Raw genomic sequence first — 25,245 nt, 5'->3', positions numbered from 1 at the left:
TTTCAGAATGACAAGTTAGTTATCTTCAGTGACGATCATTTTGGAGGATATTCCATATATGCCATATTGCTCACCTCAAACCCACTTTTCCATTTTGAGAAGTGATCCTACTTAAGTCTTCTCATATGTACACTGCATTCTGTCTTCAATCCATCGTTGTTGGAGTCATTGTGCCTCTAAGGGCCTTAATAAAATGGTGGAATCTGACGTGAGGATGCAGTGTGGCTTGGCGGGTGGAACCTTATATGGCTCTGCAATGTCCTATTAGGAAGTGGTTCCACAGTCAGGAAGTCATCTGTCGGGGTTGGAGATCTACTCCACATAATTTCAGAGTATTCCCCCCAAAAAATTGTTACCAAGGATTTGAGACCCTTCGTGTATGTTTAAGAGGGGCGGTTTAGTTGACTAGAGTAAGTCATTTTATATTATCTAACAAATGGCCAGAAGTTAACAGATTGGTGAGATTTTGTGTAACGTTATCTATCTAATGGACGAGGCAAATTGTTTTCTGCATTGGACACCCATTTTTGCACAGAAAACCACTGATGAGGTGGGGCTCAGCTATGCTCTCAGGGAAAGTGCTGGAACATATCACTCTTAATTGTTTTTATTAGTGCATTTGTAAACTTGTGCCTCAAACAGTCTTGGAGTGCTAGACCAGTTTGTCATGCTCGCTTGCTGGATGCAATAATGCACTAGTACTAAATAATTTCCCAGAGCGGCTTTAAGCTCTCATTACCGCTCTGCTTGTAGCCGTTTGTGATTACAAAGCGTAAGATTTTGTGAATGTTTGTGTCTCTTTGCCAATATCTAGTGGAAAGAATATGAGGTCTGATTTTAATGCTTTTTGTTATGTAGATGTCTGGGCACTGGCATGGCTGTTTAATTTATACTGCTTCATCATTATTTTTTATGTCACTCGTGATGGGTAGTTGATAGCATTACTTCCATGACAGACCATGGTATCAAATGTCTGGAACTTTCGGAAAGTATGCAAGAAGCTGCCTGCACCCTTATACTCTTTTGATAGTAGATCTACTGACATTGAGGTCCTCTCGATTTACCCATAAGTCACTATACCGTCTAACTGTGCGCCTCCCACAGGTGTACAGAGTGGTCTGCAGTGTTCAAATGTTTAAATAAATTAAGATGAACATCAAACTAGATAACGAGATATTTAAACCCTGATAGGATAACGTCAGGCACACGATCACACTATAGTGGCTCAGGGGTCTCTATTGACCTTGAGAGTCCCGAGGGCTGGGTCGTGATACAGATGGTACAGGAGTTGACGGAAGCTAGGAGTCCGAGACCTGGAAAGCTAGAACTCTTGCGGGGAATAGTTCAGGTTGAAGAAGAGCTGTCGACTGGGGCAACACCTGCCTGAAGCAGTCAGGGTAACAGAAGCTTCCTACCAACTCTAAAAGCTTATCGGCACAGATTGAGTTGAGGATCTCTTGGCAGGTCTTCTAATGGGGGGCGCATGGGAAACAGAGAGAGAAAAAAAATCCACGAGCCAATAAAACGAGCCATGAAGTTGGTCAGCAAGTACATGGAACTGCAGGTGCTTTGTAGTGGGTGTTTGGAATGCACGTGACTTCATGTGAGGGTCTAGAGAACCTTTGGGTAGCAGATAGAATGAGCTTTACAATGCAGATACCAGTATTCAGCTGGAAGCAGTCAACTTTCCATGAATGCTAATGCTGTCTCACAATTTGTTTTCCTGCAGGGTTTCATTGTGAGCTGATTCCTCTTTTCGACCCTAAACGGTCACCCAGGAACCTGGTACTCGTGGCTGCCAAGCCAAAGGAAGAAACAGCATAATCTAGATAGCCTATCAAAAGAAACTCCAGAGACAATAGAAGTGCGAATTAAAATGGAGGCTGTGGCATGTTTCATACGCTCACTTTCATGAACATTTTTTTGACTATGAAATCCTGGTTTACAGCATTTCCGACATAAGCTTCCGGGGAGGTCATACCGTGTGAATATAAACACAAACTAATCTGCTGTGAAAAACCAGAGAAGATTTGAGGTCTCATGTACCAAGGCAGTGTTGCAAACCAGTCATTGGTTTTCCAGATTTGTTGGTCCTTGACCCTCTCGACATGCTACAGATGTACTGATGAGTCAAACGCAACGTGATCTTTGTGAATTGAATACTTCTAGTGACCTTGGGCCAGATGTAGCAAAAATCCAATTTGCGAGTTGCAAATTGCGAGTCCTTCCGACTCGCAATTTGCAACTCGCAAATTGGTATGCAGAACGGTGTCTCAGACACCGTCTGCGAGTCGGTATGGGGTCGCAAAGACCCACCTCATTAATATTAATGAGGTGGGTCGCAAATTGCGGCCACATTGCGACTATGGGCACTCGCAAACATGGAGGCCTGCTGTCGTCAGCAGACCTCCATGTTCGTGACTGCTTTTAAATAAAGCAGTTTCTTTTTTTTAAGTGTAGCCCGTTTTCCTTAAAGGAAAACGAGCTGCACTTAAAAAAAAAAACGAAACCTTTAGTTTCGGTATTTTTTCAGGGCAGGGAGTGGTCCCTTGGACCACTCCCTGCCCTGAAAAAATATTTGTGGGTCCATTCACAAAGTGGAAGGGGTCCCATGGGGACCCCTTCCAATTTGCGAGTGGGTTACCATCCACTTCAAGTGGATGCGGTCGCAAATGGAATTGCATTCCACTCCGAATCGCAAATAGGAAGGGAACACCCCTTCCTATTTGCAATTCTGAAATGCTTATTGCGAGTCGGTCCCGACTTGCAATATGCATTTCTGAATAGCAAAGAGGCTTTTGCGCCTCGCAAACGGCGATTTTTGCCGTTTGCGAGGCGCAAACCCTTTGCTACATCTGGCCCCTTGTCTGTATTTTGCAAATCAGAGGTTTTTCGACCGCAAAAATACTGGGTACATCAGACATTTAAGGCCTGATTTATGAAAAGTTAGCGCTGCGTTTATGTCATTTTTTTATGCAAAAGCGGCGCAAGCTTACAAAATATAGTTATATTTTGTAAGTTTGCGCTGCTTATAGATCTGTATAAATCCTTTGCACTGAAGACAGTAACTCCAGAATCTCAGTTTATCTCTGAGGCTGATATGTATAGCTCTAACATCTTTTTTTACCATAATATTTGCTTGTTGAAATGGAAAAATATTGCTTAATAATGCTGAGCATTTCTGTAATAAACTACTTTGGCGTATTTACTTTAATAGTAACATCAAAACACAAATCCTTTTCGTCATAAAAGTGGTCTTTTTTCGGCTGTTAAGAAATGTGTTTGTTGTCGGGGGCACAGAGAACGCAATTTACGAAAGCGCATTCCACTTTTTGACCATCTCTGCTGCTCTAAAGTCACCGACACTTACAAAAACTGTTAAAACCTTCCCCTCTACTGACACAATCTTTAGTCTGTCTCCCCCCTGCCAATTTGGAGTCATTCTCGGGGTTCACCTCAAAGAGCGAAGAAACTCTTTACAAATAATAAAATAATGTTGTTTCACTGAATCAAGATTGGCGATGTTGTATCTCACAAAGTGCACTTACAAATACCGCAAATCATCCAGTGTGATAGTTTTTCAAATTTAGAATTAGCAGTGGGTGCAGCGGAAGGTGGGGTTGTTGGCGGCCCACTTAATTATTGGTACCTTTCAAGGTAGTTTCTCACCCTAAATGAACACAGTGCTATCCATATAAGTGGCAGAAGCAAATGCATTTCTATGGCGGAGAAGAGGAGATCAAAATATATTAATGGGAGTGTTATGTGGAGAAACTGAAAAAAAATATATGCCCCATGGTGCAGTGGGCATTAAACATTTTATATTGGTACCCTCAGTTGTAAACATGTTTTGCCATGGCCCCAATGACAAAAGTACTATTGTTGTAAATGTCTAATAGCCTACGTATCATAGTATCCTAGCTCTCGTACAATCTGAAGGGAATCCTCTTCCAGGGTCATTTCTGTGGAGACCAAAAAATAAATAAATAAACAAGAAACATTATACTGTTGTTTTTTTATAAACTCATGCATAACTTTACCCTAGTTTACGTTTTTTTCATGGATTAATAAGCAATGGAAATCATCTACTGAATTTGTGAAACCATAAATTTGCTCCAGCCTTGTAGTAGATGTTGGGCTTTGAAAACTTGTCCTTTGTAAACTGGGCTATGTGTAGCTGTTCAAGAGAAAGCACATGTTAATAGAATGAGGGAGAAGAAAGGAATTAACAACACAGGCACTTGGGCCCATATTTATACTTTTAAGCGCCGCATTTGTGCTGCTTTTTTACGCAAAAAAGGCGCAAACTTACAGAATACAATTGTATTTTGCAAGTTTACGCTGCTTTTGTGTAAAAAAATGACGCAAATGCGTTGCTAAAAAAGTGTAAATATCGGCCTTGGTTACTTAACAATTGTGTCTGTTGGCAGACGTACAAAAAATATGGTGCAGTCCTCATTGTACTATCTGTGAGCATCCTAAAAGGAAGAGCAGTAATGAGACATTAAGCATTACACCTGCTATTAAATCTTGGCTATTTCCAGTGCACAACTTGTATCACTACTGATGAAAAACCAGAAAGGCACATTCTGAAAGCAGTAAGTGGTAAGCCTATTGAGAGCAAAGGCAGATACAACTTACTTCATCTTCATCCATGGTCATATATAACCTTTCCAGAATCAACCCATCTCCTCTTACCTTCCAGAATATTTCATCTTAGAATGAAAGGGATGTGACTTTTTTGCCTTTTCCTAAAACCTTTTTTTAGACTAAAATTCACTAAACTTAGGTAAAACAATTTGTCCAACGTCTGCCTTCATGCGTGGAGATTGAGTGGCGACAGTTGATGGCTTTTGCACTTCGACCCGAAGTCTGCGATGTTATCTTGGCAGCCAGGTGTCTATCAACCAAAATTGTATACGCCTGTCGTTGGAATAAATTTGTTGCATGGTGTACCAACAAATCTGGTGATCCCCTTTCGGCCCCTCTGTCCGAGGTTCTTCTGTTCATTCTTTCTTTGGCCCAGCAGGGCTCTGCTTTGGGCACCCTTAATTAGTATTTATCTGCCATTTTGGCCTTTCTTAGGCTACCTGATCAGCCCTCACTCTTTAAATCTCCTATTGTAAGTAGATTCCTAAAAGGACTCACCCATTTATTTCCTCCCACTCCATTTATCATGCCTCAGTGGGACCTTAATCTTGTACTTACTTATTTGATGTGTACTCCCTTTGAGCCAATGCATAATTGTCCCTTGCAGCTCCTCACCTTCAAAACTGTCTTTGTTGTTGCTATCACCTCTGCTCGTAGGGTGAGTGAGCTTCAGGCCCTTTCCTCCAAACCTCCAGACTTGTCTGTGCACCCTGACAAAGTAGTGTTGCGCACCAAGGCTTCCTTACTTCCTAAGGTGGTTACACCCTTTCATGTAGGCCAGTCCATCACTCTGCCTACTTTCTACGCACCCCCACATCCTTCCCATGAGGAGGAGAGACTACACCGTCTGGACCCAAAAAGAGCATTGGCGTTCTACCTCAATCGTACTAAAGATTTCTGGGTGGACGATAAACTCTTTGTTGGGTATGTGGGTGCAAAAGCGTACCATCTCTTGATAGGTGCTTCTTTGCATCAAAATGTGCTACGCTTTGGCCAAGAAGTAACCTCCTGAGGGCTTGCGTGCTCATCCACCAGAACATCTGCTGCTTCCACTGCGTTAGCACGCGGAGTTCCTGTCCTGGATATCTGCCAGGCAACTACATGGGCGTCCCTGCACACGTTTGCTAAGCACTACTGTCTGGACAGTCCAGTCCGTCGGGATGACTACTTTGGTCGTTCGCTCCTGCAGGACTTCCTAGTATGATCTTGGTTCGCAGCCCACCACCGAGGATGGCATTGCTTGGGTATCTATTCTAAGGTAAGGAATCTGCAACTAGAAGTCTCTATCAGATGTACAAGTTACTTACCTTTGGTAATAAAATATCTGGTAGAGACATATTCTAGTCGCAGATTCCTTACTGCCCACCCATCCTCCCCGCTTGCGAACTGATTTCTAGGGATAACGATTCCCCCTTTCAGGTCCTTAGCTGTGGTGCACCAATCTCAGTGTTCTTAGCGGCTCTGCGCTTTGGCGTGAAAAATCGTTAAAAGAAACTGAGGTCACTGCGCAAGGGCGTCTATATACTACTCCCGACGTCTTCACGGCGACTGCGACGTGTGCGGAGTTGACCGACGCCACCTACCGACGTGCAAGGTTATTGCTCCAAGAAAAATCTCTGGATCCAGTCTGACGCCTGGGGGCAATTCTAAGGTAAGGAATCTGCAACTAGAATATGTCTCTACCAGATATTTTGTTACCAAAGGTAAGTAACCTATACTTCTGTGCTGCTCCAGCTGCCTTCAGTTAAGTGTTTCAGACCGTTGTGTCTTCTTTCATGTTATACCTTACAATTGTTATTGGAAATAACATTTCATTTGTACAAGTGCTTATTGTGCCTAACTTATTTTTCCCTTTCAGCGCGGCAGTGGTAATGCTTATCGCTCCTTCGCAGCCGCTCAGAGTGTCAGTTTCACTCTGGTTCGTGGCGCAGTGTGGTCAGCTAACAGGTAGAGGGAGGCTCTGTGCACAATCTATCTTACACTCAGCGCGTGCTACCTGCCAATGGCCAGCGCATCAATTTCACCTAGACTGCAGCAGCAAAGCGCAACTGGCTGCATCCTAAACTGGTGCTGTATTTGACTCTAGCTATAATATGAGCCTCCGTCTGGAATCTGAACAGCCGTGTGGGTCTGCATTAGCCATTGCTTCAGCTTTCGTACTTGGAACAGGACCTGGATATTATCTTGGGCCTGATTACTGCTTTGGCGAAGGGGATTACTCCATCCCAAATGCGACGGATATCGCGCCTGTCGTATTACAAGTTCCATTATATCCTATGTAACTTGTAACATAGCAGACGGAAAATCCGTCACATTCCCTCTACCAAGGTCGTAATCAGGCCCTTAGTCTTTTTCCCCATCAACCTGGAGGGAGTGTGGTGTCCCTGGGCTGATTTCGCTGCCTGTCCCTGACTGAATACCTGTGCGGTATCCCTACTGATACTACTTCTGGGCCTCCCCAGTATACGTATTGTCCTCTCTGCTTAAGTGCCTGTGGGTGTGCAGACTCTGGTCCATCCTGCCTACATTACTTTGTCAAAATGCAAGACCCTGCCTCTGATTATATGGAGGAGGAAGAAATTACTTACCTGCCAATTCATGACAACTTTTGTAATATCATGGATGCCTCCATCCAGAAAGCAGTATCCCAAGCAGTAGTGCCTTTGGAGAGGAAACTTCTCCAGATAGCAGCGCAATGCCAACAGCCTCCGTCTCCAAGGGAAGACTCATCTGGACATTTGGTCCCTATACCTCTAGGGCAGCCTACTGCACCACCTACACTGCACCGGCTGAGACTAAGCGCAAATGTTCAGATGACCTGGGTGTCGATCTGGACACTTTTGCCTGCCTCACAAAGACTTTCAGGGACTCTGAACCCCTTCTCATTGAGTCCCCTGCCGCCCTTCTCCCCAGTACTTCGGAGGGGCACTTCTCCCCCTTCCTAGACCCGCCCCAGTCTCCTGAACTTTTGGATGGGAATGACTCCCCCAATGCCTTGGATGGCGATGAAAAGCTAACTAGACCCTGACTCCCTTTCCCCAATCCCCTTCTCCTGTGGGCAAATCCAATTTGGACAACAGTCAGGCATCTTGCTCAAATATGCTGGACCCAGATGGGTTACTACATCCGTGTACCACCAAGTGGACTCCAGCCTCAAATGTTACTTTAGATGTGATGACCAGCTTGCGGAAACTGCTGGGCAAAGAGGTCCACAGTCACCTTTGGGCTGAGTGCCCTCACCCCCAAAATTGATGCCAGTATAGCTACCTTCTTGGCTAAATTTGTCCAGGACCTGAAGAAGGGGATAAATCACTCTTGGCGCTCATGCCAGGATAAGTTACTGAGCATAGGTGCCCCTATCCAAGATCCTGGAGATGGCCAAAGATGCTAAGGCATCGGGCATCCTGATTTCAACTGAGGCACTATCAAGCTGGACCCAGCAGGCCATAATTTACCTTGGAAATGCTAAATGTGCGATTTCCACTGAAAGATGTAGAACACTTCTGTTAGAAATGGGGTTTCTTGTTGGCTAGAGTATGCATCTAAGCTAGGAAGAGCCCACCACTTTAGTGGGGGCAAGGAAGCTACAAACCCAAGATAACCCCTGCTCACACCCTTGGTAGCTTGGCACGAGCAGTCAGGCTTATCCCAGAGGTCATGTGTAAATATTTGCACAACACACATGGCACACCACAAAGGAAACACAACAACAAGTTGAACAAAAATAAACGTTATTGCATAAAACCTCATTAGACCAAACACAAGATGTATCAGTAATACCCTGCTACACAAGCAGTTGTCAGAGCATCACACAAGTTACTAGTACTCTGCGAAAATAAGCAGTAGACAGGTAAACAGAGATTACTGCTATCCTGCAATATAAGCAGTAGTCAGGTTGGCTTTATTACCAACAATGCACTAGTCAGAATAAACATATTATTAGAGATGCCAAGCCCTTATCATAAATGCACAGAGAAGAGAAACATCTCCAAATGCCCGAATTCCTAGAAAACATTACCCCTCAATACATTGCTCAGTACCCCCAGTAGTGTACACCTCATAACATACCACTATGAATCAGGGAAACACATAAATCACAGATGGTCCTCCTCTACTATACAGACCGCTGCACTCTGCCACGCCGGTTACGGGTAATGTGATAAAGTACCTAGGCGACCTAGCAGGATCGGGGACCTCCGTCAAGAGTCACCACACCAACTTGCTATCCACGCATCAATGCCACCCCCTCCTTCAGATCAGGGAAAGGTGAGGGGGAGCCGTACATGGCGTCCGCTACAGAAAGGATTCCTCCTTGGGTCTCTCGTGAGGAAGGAAGTCGACAGGCAGCCATCCCCTACCTAGGACACAATAGCCCTGATGCTCCTAATGGGCGGGATGGTGACCTTGCACGGCCGTGGCTACTGGGGCAAGAGCTCACCTCTGATTGGACAGCGCTCCTGTCAGGAGTGAGATCTCGGGCCTGTACTCCGTGAAGAAGCTGTTGGGCCTGTCGCACTCAGCCCCTCTAAGCTGGCACAGGCCAAGAGATGTGAGTTTGCCTCTGTCTGCTGCAGAGGTGGGGCTTTGCTAGAGGGATCCTCGATGGGGCGGTTCTGCTGCTTTCTGGCAGCCTGGGAGGTGCCACTGGATGGCACTTCTCACTTTCTGCACATCAAGCCCCTGTTTCTCATCAAAGGGAAAGAAACACAAGGGGGGAGGGGTGGGGGCATGTGAACATCACCAAGGTCGGGTGCGCTCCCTTTACGCTCTGGCCCACAAACCAGCACAGCAAAGGAAAGCCACGAGGTGAGGAGTAAGGAGCACTCCGGGCCAGTTCCACACGATCAGGGCTTTGAGTACTTCCTTTGCACTGACATCAGTTCTTCACTCCAGGCTCAACACCAGGTAGCCCTCCAGCACCTCATTGAGTGCTTCCAAAAACAAGCATTTGCAGTGCAATGGGTCTCGCATTTGCTCGAGTTAGAGCTATTAGCCTTGTAAACTCCTAATCGGACGTTTCTTGCCACATAAATTGAAAATGAAAAGTAACACAGTTTCAAATAAGCGAGCCATCTCAAAGTGCCACCGTATCGGCATGAAGGAGCACACAAAAGGAAAAAGAAGTTTACTTGCAGTCAGACGTATCGGCAAAAGTGCAGTTAGCCATATAACATAGGGTGAGCAAACGTCCCGGATTTCCCCGGACAGTCCCGGTTTTTAGAGAACTGTCCCAGTGTCCCGATGCGTCTCTTAATTTTAAATAAATGTCCCGGTTTTTGGGACAAAGGTCAAGTCACGAGATGAGTGGGGAGCAGAGAGAGGTGGGTGGAGTGGGTTGAGCGGTGCAGGGTGGGAGGTCAAGCCATAGATAATTTTATATATGTAGTCTTTTAAGTGTGTGTGTGTGTGTGTGTATATATATATATATATATATATGTATGTAAATAAACACACACATTTTTAGACACACATTCACAAAGCTATGCAAAAAACGGGACAGGCCAGATATAAAAGTGAGAGTAATGGCTTTAGTCCTTCTTTTATGTCTGACCTGACCCGGTTTTAGCTCCTCAAGATCTGGTCACGCTAATGTAACAGGGTCGATGTCCAAGGAGGTAACTAAACCGCTAAAGGAGAGACAAATGTAAAGCATTTACCAACGAAAATAAAAAAAATGTGAATGGCAAGCCTATGGATGAGTGAAAGTGATGGGCTGGCAGTGGGCATGGTTAAAAGCCCAAATACATACCAACACGTTGGAAAAGCAGTGCTTACGCGCTGCTACGCTCGACCTAAAAATTTAAGACTCACTTGTCATATTGTGCATGGTGGTCCGTTATTTTTGTTTGCACACGGATCTCAAGGGTTCAAGGTCAGTAAATTAGTACTACCCCACATCTCTCCACATTTCTTTTTTTTAAATTGGCAGGGCTTCAAGAACATCATCAATGACAAGTGCTTTTTGATACGCGTTTAAAAGTGCAACTCTGGGCGCTATCTTATTGTAACTGTTGAGTACCTGCTGCAAGTTTGTTTATTAACGCTTCTTGGATTGTTCTTCATCTTCTGTATAATTAGGTGCAGACAAGATAAACAAGCATTGGCCATGCCAATAGGTCTCGCCTGTAAGTGAGCCATTATTGACTTTGGCAATAAGGTGGATTACAGAAAGGGGTGTGGAGGCGGGTGTTGTGGAATAAAGGGGTAGGGGTGCAATGGTTGGCTAACAGAACAGTTAAAAAAAAGTAAACTCCAAGGTCCCTTGGAAGACAGAACTGGACATTTGAACACATTTAGGATAATGGACAACTATGTCAAGTTGCTGCCCTTATGAGGCCGAAGGTGTGTGATTCAAATATGTTTTGTGCAGTACCTGGCAGAGTAACAATATCTTTCGTAGTAGAATGCCTGTTCTGTTGTGGTAAGATTTGCGAAAGGATGCCTTTTGATGTACTGCTCCAGTGCCCTTTTTCAATCTGTCTCAGAGACAACTTTATTTTCTGATACGTTTTTAAAGTTCTCCCCCTTAAAAGATTAGTGGGAATAAAAGTGCTTAATTTGTGCTTTTGGTTTCCGGTACGGGGCACCAGCCCTTATTTTTAAGGGCAGCATTTATTTTTCTGCATCGAGCATTAACTGCAAGCAAAAGACACATGGGAAAGAAGAAAAACAAAAAAGCGTCACAATGCGAGAAAGCAGAAAGCTGCAGGAGAGAGCTGAAGGGATAGGGAGTGGCTGTAAATGGATTGAAGAGGCCCAAGATGCCTTCAGGATTATGCTGCCTCAGTATTCGGTGTTCACACATTTAATTGCAGACCCGCGTGTTTAAGAGGAGGGCTTTGGGCACCAGCACGTTTTTATTTACAAATTAATCACTAAGGAATGGATGACATCTTGCTGCACTATATTAACCTCTTCGCTGCCAGGCCTTTTCCCCCTCAGATGCCAAGCCTTTTTTTGGCTATTTGGGGCGGTTCGCGCTTAGGCCCTCATAACTGTTTGTCCACATAACCTACCCACGCCAAATTTGTGTCCTTTTTTCCCAACATCCTAGGGATTCTAGAGGTACCCAGACTTTGTGGGTTCCCCTGAAGGAGACCAAGAAATTAGCCAAATTACTGTGAAAATGTAATTTTTTTAAAAATGGGAAAAAAGGGCTGCAGAAGGCGGCTTGTGTTTTTTTCCCTGAAAATGGCATCAACAAAGGGTTTGCTATGCTAAAATCACCATCTTCCCAGCTTTCAGGAACAGGCAGACTTGAATCAGAAAACCCAATTTTTCAACACAATTTTGGCATTTTACTGGGACATACCCCATTTTTACTATTTTTTGTGCTTTCAGCCTCCTTCCAGTTAGTGACAGCAATAAATGTGAAATCAATGCTGGATCCCAGAAAGCTAAACATTTTTTAAAAGTAGACAAAATTATAAATTCAGCAAGGGGTAATTTGTGTAGATCCTACAAGGTTTTCCTACAGAAAATAACAGCTGAAATAAAAGAATATTGAAATTGAGGTAAAAAACATCCATTTTTCTCCACATTTTACTCTGTAACTTTTTCCTGCGATGTCAGATTTTTCTAAAGCAATATACTGTTACGTCTGCTGGACTCTTCTGGTTGTGGGGATATATAGGGCTTGTAGGTTCATCAAGAACCGTAGGTACCCAGAGCCAATAAATGAGCTGCACTTTGCAATGGGTTTTCATTGTCTACCGGGTGTTCAGCCTTTCATTTGCTGAAATATAAAGAATGAAAAATAGGTATCAGGAAAATCTTTGTATTTTCAAAATGGGCACAAGATAAGGCGTTGAAAAGCAGTGGTTATTTGCACATCTCTGAATTCCAGGGTGCCCATACTAGCATGTGAATTACGGGGCATTTCTCAAATAGACGTCTTTTTTTACACAGTCTCACATTTGGAAGGAATAAATGTAGGGAAAGACAAGGGGCAGTAACACTTGTGTTGCTTTTATGTGTTCCCCCAAGTATCCCGATAAAAACTATACCTCACTTGCGTGGGTAGGCCTAATGCTCGCGACAGGAAGCGCAACAATGACACATCACATTTTTTTCCCAAAGAAAACAGAGCTGTTTTTTACAAAGTGCCTAGATGTGGATTTGGGCCTCTAGCTCAGTCGGCACCTAGGGAAACCTACCAAACCTGTGCATTTTTGAAAAGTAGACACATAGGGGAATCCAACATGGGGTGACTTGTGGGGCTCACACCGAGTTCTGTTACCCAGAATTCTGTGCAAACCTCAAAATTTGGCCAAAAAAAAAACACATTTTCCTCAAATTTCGGTGACAGAAAGTTCTGGAATCTGAGAGGAGCCACAAATTTCCTTCCACCCAGCGTTACCCCAAGACTCCCGATAAAAACGGAACCTTATTTGTTTGGGTAGGCCTAGTGCCCGCAACAGGAAATGCCCCAAAACATAACGTGGACACATCACATTTTCCCAAAGAAAACAGAGCTGTTTTTTGCAAAGTGCCTAGCTGTGGACTTTGGCCTTTAGCTCCGTCGGCACCTAGTGAAACCTACCAAAGCTCTCCATTTTTGAAACGTAGACACCTAGGCGAATCCAGGATGGGGTGACTTGTGGGGCTCTCACCAGGTTCTGTTACCCAGAATCCTGTGCAAACCTCAAAGTTTGGCAAAAAAACACTTCTCCGTCACATTTCGGTGTCAGAAAGTTCTGGAATCCTAGAGGAGCCACAAATGTCCTTCCACCCAGCGTTCCCCCAAGTCTCCCGATAAAAATGGTACTTCACTTGTGTGGGTAGGCCTAGTGCCAACGACAGGAAATGCCTCCAAAACACAGCGTGGACACATAGCATTTTCCCAAAGAAAACAGAGCTGTTTTTTGCAAAGTGCCTGCCTGTGGATTTTGGCCTCTAGCTCAGCCGGCACCTAGGGAAACCTACAAAACCTGTGCATTTTTTAAACGTAGACACCTAGGTGAATCCAAGACGGGGTGTCTTGTGGGGCTCTCACCAGGTTCTGTTGCCCAGAATCCTGTGCAAACCTCAAAATTTGACAAAAAAAACACTTTTTCCTCACATTTCGGTGACAGAAAGTTCTGGAATCGGAGAGGAGCCTCAAATTTCCTTCCTCCCAGCGTTCCCCCAAGTCTCATGATAATATGGATACATCACTTGTGTGGGTAGGCCTAGTGCCCGCAACAGGAAATGCCCCAAAACACAACGTGGACACATCACATTTTCCCAAAGAAAACAGAGCTGTTGTTTGCGAAGTGCCTAGCTGTGGATTTTGGCCTGTAGCTCAGCCGGCACCTAGGGAAACCTACCAAACCAAGTGCATTTTTGAAAAGTAGACACATAGGGGAATCCAAGGTGGGGTGACTTGTGGTGCTCTCACCAGGTTCTGTTACCCAAAATCCTGTGCAAACCTCAAAATTTGGCAAAAAAACAACACATTTTCCTCAAATTTCAGTGACAGAAAGTTCTGGAATCTGAGAGGAGCCACAAATTTGCTTCCACCCAGCATTCCCCCAAGACTTCCGATAAAAATCGGAACCTCATTTGTTTGGGTGTCCCAGGTGCCTGCAACAGAAAAAGGCCAAACTCCTGTAGAGATTGAGGGGATAGCACAGTGAGTTGATAAGCACATATTTTTATTTTACACATCTTTAGGCTGACTCTGCTTTGGGGACCCACACAAGTGAGGTATCATTTTACTTGGGAGACTGACGGGAATGCTGGGTGGTAGGAAATTTGTGCCGGAGCGGTGATCCTACAAAGAAAAGTGAGGGAAATATGCTTTTTTAAGCAAATTTTGAGGTTTGCAGAGGACAATGGGTAAGAAAATGTTGGGGGAGCCAGGCAAGCCACACCTTCTTGGACTCCTTGGGGTGCCTAGTTTAAGAAAATGTTTGGGTTTGGTAGGTTTCCCTAGATGAAGGCCGCACCCGGGACCAAAAACATAGGTGCCCCCTCCCCCCCCAAACATAAGTAGTTTTGTCATTGAACATTTTGATGTGTCCACATACTTCTGTGATGTTCCAAACACTAAAATTGTGAAAAGAAATGCACAGAGGTTATGTTAAAAAGACCCCTCACCCACCAACCAAGTTGGTGGCATGCTTTATCATCGGGGTCCCACCCGGGACACCTAGTGTGTCACGGGTGTGCTGCAACGCCTGATTACAGCGGAGCAGGTTTTGTCATTTTTGCCACACATACTGGTTGGATTTGGCATGAGGGGGAGTGATGGTTCAGTAGATCAAATTTTATTAGCATGAGATTTCACAAAAGTGAAATGCACTGTTAATAACTGAAAGGCCAAAAAACTGAACCAATGACTCACAGCTTATGAGCTGTAAAGCCACGTCAAGGCACCAACCGCTTTACAGTCCATTCACACACCTTTCATACATGACATGCACAAGACCATTCATGCCGCCAGCCACGGGCCCAGCACATTACAACACTCGCATCAACAGACAGTGCCATTCTAGGGCCCATCACTTTCATACGCCCACATGCCTGGTACAGCAATCACACCAGCTGATGGGAGTGTGTGGACTGGCGTTTGGCTGGCACTGCCAGCCAAGTGCCACTCACGCATACTGCCAGCCAAGCGTCACCCCACACACACTGCCAGCCAAGCACCACACCACACATACAGCCAGCCAAGCACCACCCCACACACTCCGCCAGCCAAGCGCCACCCCACACACACCCCCAGCCATGCGCCACTCCACACACACCACCAGCCAAGCTCCACTCCACACACACTGCCAGCCAAGAGCCACTCCACACACACTGCCAGCCAAGAGCCACTCCACACACACCGCCAGCCAAGTGCCACTCCACACACACCGCCATCACTTTTTTTTATTTTTAAACAATAAAGAAACCACTAATTATAAATAAGTACCAAACTACAAACACAAAAGCTCTAACTGAATGAAAAGAGAGTAATGCCAACTGTGAAACTGAACATATGAAAATATAAAACAGCAGTTTACGCTCACGGTATTTCCCAATAATCAGTCTGTGTATGGTAGCTCCTGAAACAGCCACCCACACACAGCCCAGGCTTTGAATGACAATCAGGGCATTACATACTAGTCTCCTTCCTGATACTTCTTCGAGCACAGACTCTACATCTCTTATCAGGAAAGTCTTTTTTGGCCATGGGAGGAATGTGCTCAGCAAAGTGACGATCTTCCAATCTAGCCACATCCTCCACCACTGCTTTTCAAGGAACTCTTCCCTGTTCCAGCACAACAAGGCTCGCTATAATAGACTCCTGAAATTTCACAAATGTCATCCTTGACTCTGGAGAACTATTCTTAAACACAACAAAAGAATTAAAAATTGCCAAGTGGAACAGGTGAACAGCTAATTTCTTATACCAAACACAAGCCTTACGAGCAGCAGTGTAAGGTTCCAACCTCTGATCTACTCTATCAACACCACCCATGTGCTTATTGTAGTATAAAATACACATAGGTTTGTGCACTTCAGCAACTTGACCCCAAACAGCCACAGGTGAAGTACTCTCATCTTGGATGGTAGTTAGCATGTACACATCCCTCTACAAATTTCAGAGCTAGCAACTCATCATTCCGCAAGGCACTGCACTGTCCCTTCTCAAGTTTTTTACAGACAAGCTTTCTTGGATAGCCTTTCCGATTAGAGCGGATTGTGCCAGAAGCAACAGTGTCCACTCGGAACAATTCCTTGAATAACTGAACTCCAGTGTAGAAGTTATCTATATATATAAATGGTGACCTTTGTTAAACAGTCGTCTACCAAGTTCCCACACAATTTTCTCACTAGCTCCAAAAGTGGGCGGACAACCAGGGGGGTCAATACTGGAATCCCTACCAGTGTAGACCCGGAAATTATAAACATATCCTGTACTACTTTCAGACAGCTTATACAACTTAATTCCATACCGTGCTCTCTTGATAGGAATGTTCTGACTAAAGATCAAACAACCCTTGGACAGGACCAAAGATTCATCTACAGATATTTCTTTGCCTGGAACATAGATCTCTGAAAAACAATCTACAAAATGATCAAGGACAGGTCTAATCTTAAAAAGAATCAGGGTGATCTTGAGGCAAGGCTAAAGCATTATCAAGAAAATGCAACATCCGAAGAAGAAGCTCATACCGGTTACAACTCAGGATTGTAGGAAATATAGCAGTTGCCATCAAGGGACTAGTAGACCAATATGAAGACAGTGATGGCTTCCTTATCAGCCCCATCAAAAAAGTTAAACCCAAGAACATTTTCAACTCTTCCAGATTTGTGGGAATCCACCGGCTAGCTCTAGAGTGTGGCCTAAGTCTGGCTGCGTTGTCTCTCAAATGCTGCTCTGCATACAAATTAGTCTGCTTAACAATCTCTTTCCAAAAATACATAGTCTATAAACAACTCAAAGAAGTTGACAGGCAAAACATTTTCCATATTTACTCTACACCCTAGGAAACCAGTGAAGGCAGTCAACTGTGGCTGCTCCATGTTTGGTGCAACCCAGCTGTCAGGTCTTCCAATGGGAAGCCTTTCAGCCGCTGGCTGCTGCACCCTTGACACATCAGTGTTCTCCTCTAAAACAGGCACTTCATCAGCATTGAGAGTGGCTTCATCATCAACTGATTCCTCTCTGAGAGAAAATTCACTTCCAGAATCTTGCACTTCCTCCTCTGCTTCAGATGCAGAGTCAGTCTCATAATCATGGTCAGAAGATGACTCAAAAAGCACACCAACAACCTGCTGAGCGGTCATCATACAGCTAGCCATGATCCTTCCTACAAAAAGTAACTGGACAAATGCACCACCAACAACCAGCACTGTGTAAGATAAGTAATAAACAAAGTGTGGCTTTATCATTAAGAGTTATAAACTCAAAAACTGAACCGCTCACATGCCTAAAAAAAGCGAGACTCACCAGCAACTACTCTGCACAGCCACAGCAATCACCAATGATATCCCACTAAAAAGAAAAGCAAATTAGACATAAGACAACACAAATACCATTGTGCATAAATCTCAGGACTATTTCACACACAATCCTGTATTTAGTACACCACCTAGAAACATGTCATTCATACATGGCAACAAAACTCCTTTGGAGTAAATTTATTTACTTACCTAAAACATGCAACTACGCAAACCACAGGGCAACCACTGCCAAAACTGCAACAAGCTACAGCAAAGGAAGCAAAAGCTTTGAACTAGAACAAAAGGGAGAAATAAACTGTTATAATCACAAATGCAAATACTTCGCCAGTTGACAAACACCCTGCCACCAAACATTTATAAATTTCCCCTGGTGTCTAGTGTTATCTGCCCCCAGATGCGCCTAAACAAAATAGGCCAATCTGCCCCTAAGGGGGTAAGAAATGGCATAGAATATATTGCCCCCTTTGGGGGGCGACCGTTGACCAAGGGGCCACCCCCCACACAAAGCACACACACACATGATCCCTGGTGCTAACTGGATTATGCCCCCCTTGGGGGCAGATGGGCCTAAAAAAAATAGGCCGATTGGTTACAGAACTACCCAACAGTGCTTTGTCCCCTTTTGGGGGGGCGACCCTTGCCAAAGGGGGCACCCCCCAACACAAAAAAACAAAGGAAAGAAAAAATCCCTGGTGTCTTTATGGCTTCTGCCCCCCCAGCCCCTCCCCGGGGGCAGGTGGGCCTAAAAAAAAGAGGCCACTCTGCCCCCAAGGGGGGCAGAAAAGGCATAGAATATATTGCCCCCTTTGGGGGGTGACCCTTGCCCAAGGGGCCACCCCCCCACACAAAGCACACACACACGATCCCTGGTAGTAAGTGGATTCTGCTTCCCTTGGGGATAGACGGGTCTTAAACTACCCAACAGTGCTTTGTGCCCTTTGGGGGGTGACCCTTGCCCAAGGGCATGCCCCCCCAACATAAAAAAACAAAGGAGAGAATTTAAAAAATCCCTGGCGTATTTATGGCTTCTGCCCCCCGGGGGCAGATGGGCCTAAATAAAAATAGGCCAGTCTGCCCCCAAGGGGGGCATAAATGGCATAGAATATATTGCCCCCTTTGGGGGGTGACCCTTGCCCAAGGGGCCACCCCCCAACACAAAGCGCACACACACATGATCCCTGGCGCTAAGTGGATTCTGCCCCCTTGAGGGCAGATGGGCCTTCCAAAATAGTCCGATCTGCCCCCAAGGGGGGGCAGAACTGCCCATTAGTGCTTTTTGCCCCTCGGGGTGACCCTTGCCCAAGAAGCCACCATTCCAACACAAAGAAAAACACACAAAAACAATCCCTGGTTTCTACTGGCCCCTGCCCCGGTCGGACTAAAAATAAAAGGCCGATCTGCCCCCGGGGGGTGACGAAATGGGGATAAATACATTGCCCCCCAAGGGAAGAGACTCTTGCCCAAGGGGTCGCTCCCCCACACTATAAAAACATACACACACATACACAAATCCCTGGTGTCTAGTGGGCATTCCTGCTGCCCAATCGCTAAAGAGACATCCAGAGAAAGGAAAACCCTTTCCTTTCTCCCGATGCCTCTTTTTTCAGTAATTCCCCCCAGCCTGGAGGAAAAACTTACCTCCTTCTTCTGGACACGCTGGAAGCAAATGGCTTCCAGCGCATCTGGCACCATCTGATGATGTCAGCACGCGATCGCATGCTGATGTCAATGGGTGGGCGGAGGTGTAAGAGGAAGGGATTCCCCTTCCGACCCTGACCTTCGGCCCTCGGGGGGGAAGGCCAGTCCCAGGATGTAATAATTACGCCGGTGGTGCCTGAGCGCTGCAGCCACGGACGTAACCATTACGTCCTTGGCGGGGAAGGGGTTAAAGTGGATAAACTGATTTGCATATATGTGACCGAAAATGCACGTAAAACTAAAAGGATTCATACTAAATGACTTCTAATCAACCTAATGTATTAGTCTGATTTTATCACGTATTTTGATTAGCAAGTGTCCCAGACTTGAAACAAAACAAGGAACAGTAAGTATTTCCCGAGGTGCCAACTGCATTCCAGGTGTCTACTAGGCAACTTCTTTCACCCTGCAGGTGCAATTGGAGAGAAGCTGCCTGTTTCAAAGACATCAGTCACAGACCGGCAAGGAAGAGGTGAACTGAACAAAATATAGCAAGGGCGTTGTACAGTCCTCTGTACACAGAAATATCAACACTGGCTGAGTCCTTTGGGGATTAGCTGATAGAACCAGCACTCCCACAGCGGCTCGCTTATATTACCGACGGGTCAGCAGAGCTGCCCACTAGGCTACAGAAAGCCATGTGTGTGGGTCTGAGGCCTGCCCTTTTGCGGCGCTTCCTTGGTGGGGTCTCCAGGAAAGCCTCAGCATCAGTCAGAGAGAAACAGTAAGTCAATAAGAGGCAGACAGCAGTGTGAACAGGCCAGTTCAATGTGGTCTAGAGGAGAGGAAGCGTGAGGGCTTGTGGGAGGGGCGAGTGTAAGGGGAAGTTGATGTCACAGCTACGACCTTGGTGAAAAATTGAGTTCCCTTTAGAGAGTGTACAGTGATTTGCCAGTTCCAGTATACAGGCTGGAAAACAAGATGTTTGAAGAGGAAGTTGCTCCCTTTAAGGGAGTTACGGTAATTCTCAACTCAAACCAACAGCCGCCTCCACTTTTGGAAAAGAGGGGACCTTAATGCAGCAGAAGTATTTCTTAAAAAAGAAAATTAAAGAATGTTTTAATGCCACTTCTTTTCCACAGGATATGGCGCTGAACAATGCCAAAGTTGTTCAGTGCCCGCAGCACTAGCCAGTGTCATGGCGCGTCAAGTAGAGTGCCTTCAGTGAGTCGTCGCTAACGAACTGCTGTGTACCAATGCCAGCAGCGCTCGTGGGTGCCCTACAAAGCACAAGAGAAACCAACACTTTCTCCTACGGGTACAGGTTGCCAGCCCACTGGTCCCCATCAGCACCGCGCTCAGAGGCACCACGTAATTTGTCACATGCGCCGGTCTAGGGTTAGTGCACCTCATAGTGAAATGATCGAGGGAAGCTCAAAAAGCACAGGGTTTGCAGAGAGCATGCCTGGTGGCGCAGACGCGCTCTCTAAAGTTGTGTACAAGTTGCCAAACTGCTGATCTAACGGGTGCCCATTAAAAGGGGGCATGTAACACAACCTCACGGGTGCAGCGCTGAGTCAGGGAAACGCGAGTTGGAATAAAAACAAACAAGTTCCTGAACAGAAGGTTAAATAGGGAAAAGCGGAAGCCAGCAAGTCCTGGGGTGATACTCCAGGGGTGTGAACCACTTGCAAAAAGGAGGGACCGAGAAGGCAAATTACCCACAGGCAAGCAAGGATTTTTAAAAGTCAAACAAATAAACAAATCCAAACCAATGGGAGGAGTTAAACGCCACATGGTACATACAAAAGACCACCTGACAGCGCAACCTAAAAAAGCACTTTCCAAGCACCACATAAAGAAGACAACAAAGGGAAAGGAGGCACACCACCCACCCCCTGAAGAACAACTGGGGGCACCCAGGTCTGTAGGACAAGCAGCAGGCCAGCTTATATGAGTTCTGGGTATAAAGTGACAGTCCTTCGTGTGACCTAGCAGACTGCAGGTCAGCTCATCAGCAGGGCAGCTTCAATGATGGTTCCTGGCACATCCTTGCAGCAGCATCTGGTGTCGGTGTCCACACAGTCTCTCTAAATGTGGGGGACTTATACTCATTTTGCACCACTTCCACAAAGGGGGAGCTGGGGTTCCAACCAGCACTAACCGGTTCCAGGAATGTCCCCTCTCTCCTCCAGCACCAGCTCCAGACGTCAGTGGGGGGTAAACAAGCCCTTTGTGGTGGGCCAGGGTACATCCTTTACAAAGCAGGTGTGCCCTACCTCTACCTTCCCCAGCCCCGGAAGACCATTCAATATGCAGATGCACTCTTGTGACACCTCCACCCTTCCTCTTTACAGCCTGTCTGAAAAGTATGCACAAAGCCCAGCTGTCACTCTGCCGCAGATGTGGATTGGAGGCAAGCTGCAAAACACCTGCGTCCTAAGCACAGAGAAATGCTCACTTTCTAAAAGTGGCGTTTATAAAATGGTGATAAAAAAATCCACCTACAACAGTAAGCATCATTTCTCACTACCATTACAGGCATACTAAACATGCCTATGCCACCCCTCATAGATCAGACAGTACCACTCAGACATATCTTAGTACATTGCCAGTGCAATCGTATGAGAGGAGCAGCGCTCACAATAAATGAGAAAGTACATAGGCTTTGTCACTACTAGGACATGTAGTACATAAACATATACGTCCTACCTTTTACATACACATCACCCTGCCCATAGGGCTGGCTTGGGCCAACCCTAGGGGAGACTTGTATGTAGCAAAAGAGAGTCCCAGGCCTTGCTAGTAAATTTAGATGCCAAGTCCGTGTGGCAGTAAACTGCGCACACAGGCTCTGCGGTAGCAGATCTGAGATAGGTTTGAAAGGCTACTTCTGTGGGTGGTGCAAGCTGCGCTGCAGGCCCACTAGTAGCATTTAATTTACAGGCCCTGGGTATGAGGATACCATTGTACAAGGGATTTACAGGTAAATTAAATGTGCAATTAGGTGTAAGGCAATCATACCAAGTTTAGAAGGGAGAGCACATGCATTTTAGCACTGATAAGCAGTGGTTAAGTGCTCAGAGTCCTAACGTCAACAAAAAAGGTGAGAAATAATAGGAGGAAGGCAAAAAGTTTGGGGATGACCATATAAGAGCGGCCAGGTCTGACACCTCCTTATTTAAAAATCAACCTAAAAATGGGAAAACTAGCGACACCCGAGGCAGGCCCCATTTCACAAGGTGGTCTTTTCAGGGATCCCTTTATACGCAAACTGGGAAATTCATAGATAAATTTAATTCACTAGACAACGATTAGACCTTCATCAAAACAATTTTTACCCTACAGGTTTTTGCCGAGGCTGGTTGTGGCCGTGCTCTTCAGTAGACCTCCTTCAGTGGCTCAGGGGTACGACGGGACCAGTGGCAGGATCCCTCCCGGTTTGCACCTTCTACTAGAAGCCAGTAAGGTTCAAGAGGAAACCCCTGAGGCTTCGGTGCCTACACCACCCCTCAAGGTGAGTGTTTAGTCCCTCTCTGGGATCCAACGTTGGGGCAAACTGTCAGAGTTTTTCCTCAATTGGGAGGTTCTCACATCAGATATCTGGTTCCTTCAAATGGTAACAGGCTTCCATATAGAATTTTACGGTTCGCCATACCAACCACAGAGACCAAGGCCCCTGTCCTTCTCTTGAGTTCAAGACGCCCTTGTGACCTCGAAGATTGCATAACTTTTGAAGAAAGGAGTGATTGTTAAAACACATTTACATCCCTATAGTTTTCTCAGCAACCTCCTGGTGGAGAAGAGGGATGGGATTCACCACCTCGTCATAAATCTTAGGGAATTCAACGAATGGCTGGCTTTCTGCCACTACTAGATGGAAGGCATCCATCTTCACAGAGACTTGCTGCTGGCAAATGATTGGATGGCGTGCCTGCACTTGAAGGACTCCGACATCATGATCCCTATCTTCTCTCCTCGATGGTGCTTCTTGCAGTTTCAATGGCGTTCACAGATCTTCAAATTTACCACTCTTCCTTTCGGTTTTTCGTCCATGCCATGGTGCTTCACCACGGTTTGAAGCCATTGGAACACCTGCAAGCCTGGGGTATCAGACTCATTGTATACCTGGACGATATCCTCCTCCTGGACCAATGCCCAAAGATTCTGTCAGACCATCTGCAATGGACTGTCGACCTTCTGGAGTCAGTCGGCTTTGTCATCAACAAACAGAAGTCAGTCACTACCCCCAACCCAGTCTCTGCAATTTCTGGATTCTGTAGTAGATTTGGTCAAGGCCATTCTGAGCTTTTCATTTCTGAAGCTCGCCAAGATAAAGCACAAACTCAGGAGGACACTGGTCAAACCCACAATCCCCCAACAACTCACCCACATCGTGAGTCTCTTGTCATCATCCATACAGGCCATCTTTCCGGAACCTCTACTTTATCATGCTTTTCAGTGCCTCAAGATCTTCCATCTTCAACAAGGCCCTACCTACTCTCAGTCGATCCCTCTATCAGATGAAACAAGGAGGAACTGCAGTGGTGGATCGCCCACATGGAGGCGTGGAACGGTCAGGCCATCTGCAGCTCCCAGCCCAATCTGGTGCTAGAATCCGATGCCAACAGCTCAGGTTGGGGAGCATGATGTGGAGAGTTCTCACAGGAAGAAAATGGTCATCCGCAGAGCAATCTCTTCAGGTCATATGCGGTTAAATGCTGGACCAAAGAAAGAGTCCAGTGTTGTGTCCTCCTCAAGATGGACAATGTAGCCGCAGTCCTCTACATCAATCATTTCTGAGAAATAAGATCGAAAACCCTCTCTGACTTAGCCCGGAGCTTTTGAGCATTCTACATGGCCAACCAGATTTCGGTGACAACGGAACATCTTCTGAGGAAATCCAATCAGGTGGTGGATTGGCATTCATGGCATTGGCAGGATGCAAGTCTCCGGAAATTGCATCCATGGTTATTCCAGGAGCTACAGCAAGGTGGGGACCTTTCACAATGGATCTTTTTGCTCCCGGCTAGACAGGTACCGCTTTTGGAGACCAGACCCCAATGCAGTAGCAACATATGTGTTTCTCCAGGATTGGAGCAAAGAGAAGAGTGCCTTTCCACCATTCACCATGATCATGAGATTATCTATCTATGTTCAGAGACAGCAAGCAGACTTGGTGGTAGTCATTCCAATCTAGATAGCTCAAGTCTGGTTTCCAGTACTGGTGGAACTTTCTTAGGATTCTCCAATCTGTCCACCCCTGTTTCCAGTTCTTCCCCAGGATCTCTTGGGGAATCCTCATCAACTTGTTCTGTAAGACTCTCTTTGTCTCATGGCATGGAGGATTAATAGGAACACTGGAAAGTCCCAGGCGTTTTCACTGGAAGCTGCTTCACTGCCCACCAAAGCATGGGCAGATAGCACAACCAAGAGATACCGCTCGGCCAGGTCTTGATGGTTGGGTTGGTGTCATCAACGACAGCTGGAGCCCCTGGGAGCAGAAGTTGTCCACATCTTGAATTTCCTTGCCTCTTTAGCCTCAGAGGGGACAGCATATAGGTCCATCAACACCTTTCGCTCAGCAATTTCAGCAGGCCCCTCCCAGGTGGGCGTGCATCCTTTGGGGAAAAACCCCTTGGTACATAAGCTTCCTCTGGGCATCAGACTTTCTCTTCCCTCGGAACCCAAACATTCTACTTTATAGGATGTCAGTACGATTTGGTTTAGTTAAATCCCGGTCTTCTAACAAGTATTTTTCATGAAAACAGATGCTGGTGAAATTGGCTACCTTACTGTGCTTGGTATCTTGTCATAGAATTTTGGATGTCCGAGCCCTGGATATAACAGATAGTGTATTTAGTCCAGATGGAGCTACCTTTCATATTTGCAGGAGAACAAAGTTTAATTAAAATGTTGATTCATACCCTACATTTCCAGATGTGCCAAAATTGTATGTAATAATTGGATTGTTCTGTTTTCCCTCGGTTTCATGGGAAATTACTTTTTTTTGTTATG

General features: G+C 45.7%; 1 protein-coding gene across 5 annotated transcripts in view; it reads left to right on the top strand.

Annotated features, from left to right (window-relative positions):
• Positions 1 to 2,546, top strand: part of METTL25B (methyltransferase like 25B) — a 237,649-nt gene extending 235,103 nt beyond the window's left edge. For 4 of the 5 annotated variants that reach the window (XM_069217835.1, XM_069217834.1, XM_069217832.1 and 1 more), the window contains exon 10: positions 1,730 to 2,545. In XM_069217835.1, the coding sequence (XP_069073936.1) occupies positions 1,730 to 1,824 (95 nt within the window). In that variant the 3' untranslated portion in view covers positions 1,825 to 2,545. Of the gene's footprint in view, positions 1 to 1,729 lie in introns of all 5 variants that reach the window. The other variant, XM_069217836.1, reaches the window with a different exon arrangement.
• The last annotated feature ends 22,699 nt before the right edge of the window (positions 2,547 to 25,245 follow it).

This window comes from Pleurodeles waltl, chromosome 12 (assembly GCF_031143425.1).
Source record: "Pleurodeles waltl isolate 20211129_DDA chromosome 12, aPleWal1.hap1.20221129, whole genome shotgun sequence".
In the NCBI taxonomy this organism is placed as follows: domain Eukaryota; kingdom Metazoa; phylum Chordata; class Amphibia; order Caudata; family Salamandridae; genus Pleurodeles; species Pleurodeles waltl.
Note: the sequence above shows the minus strand (reverse complement) of the source record. Positions and strands in the feature narration are given on the sequence as shown.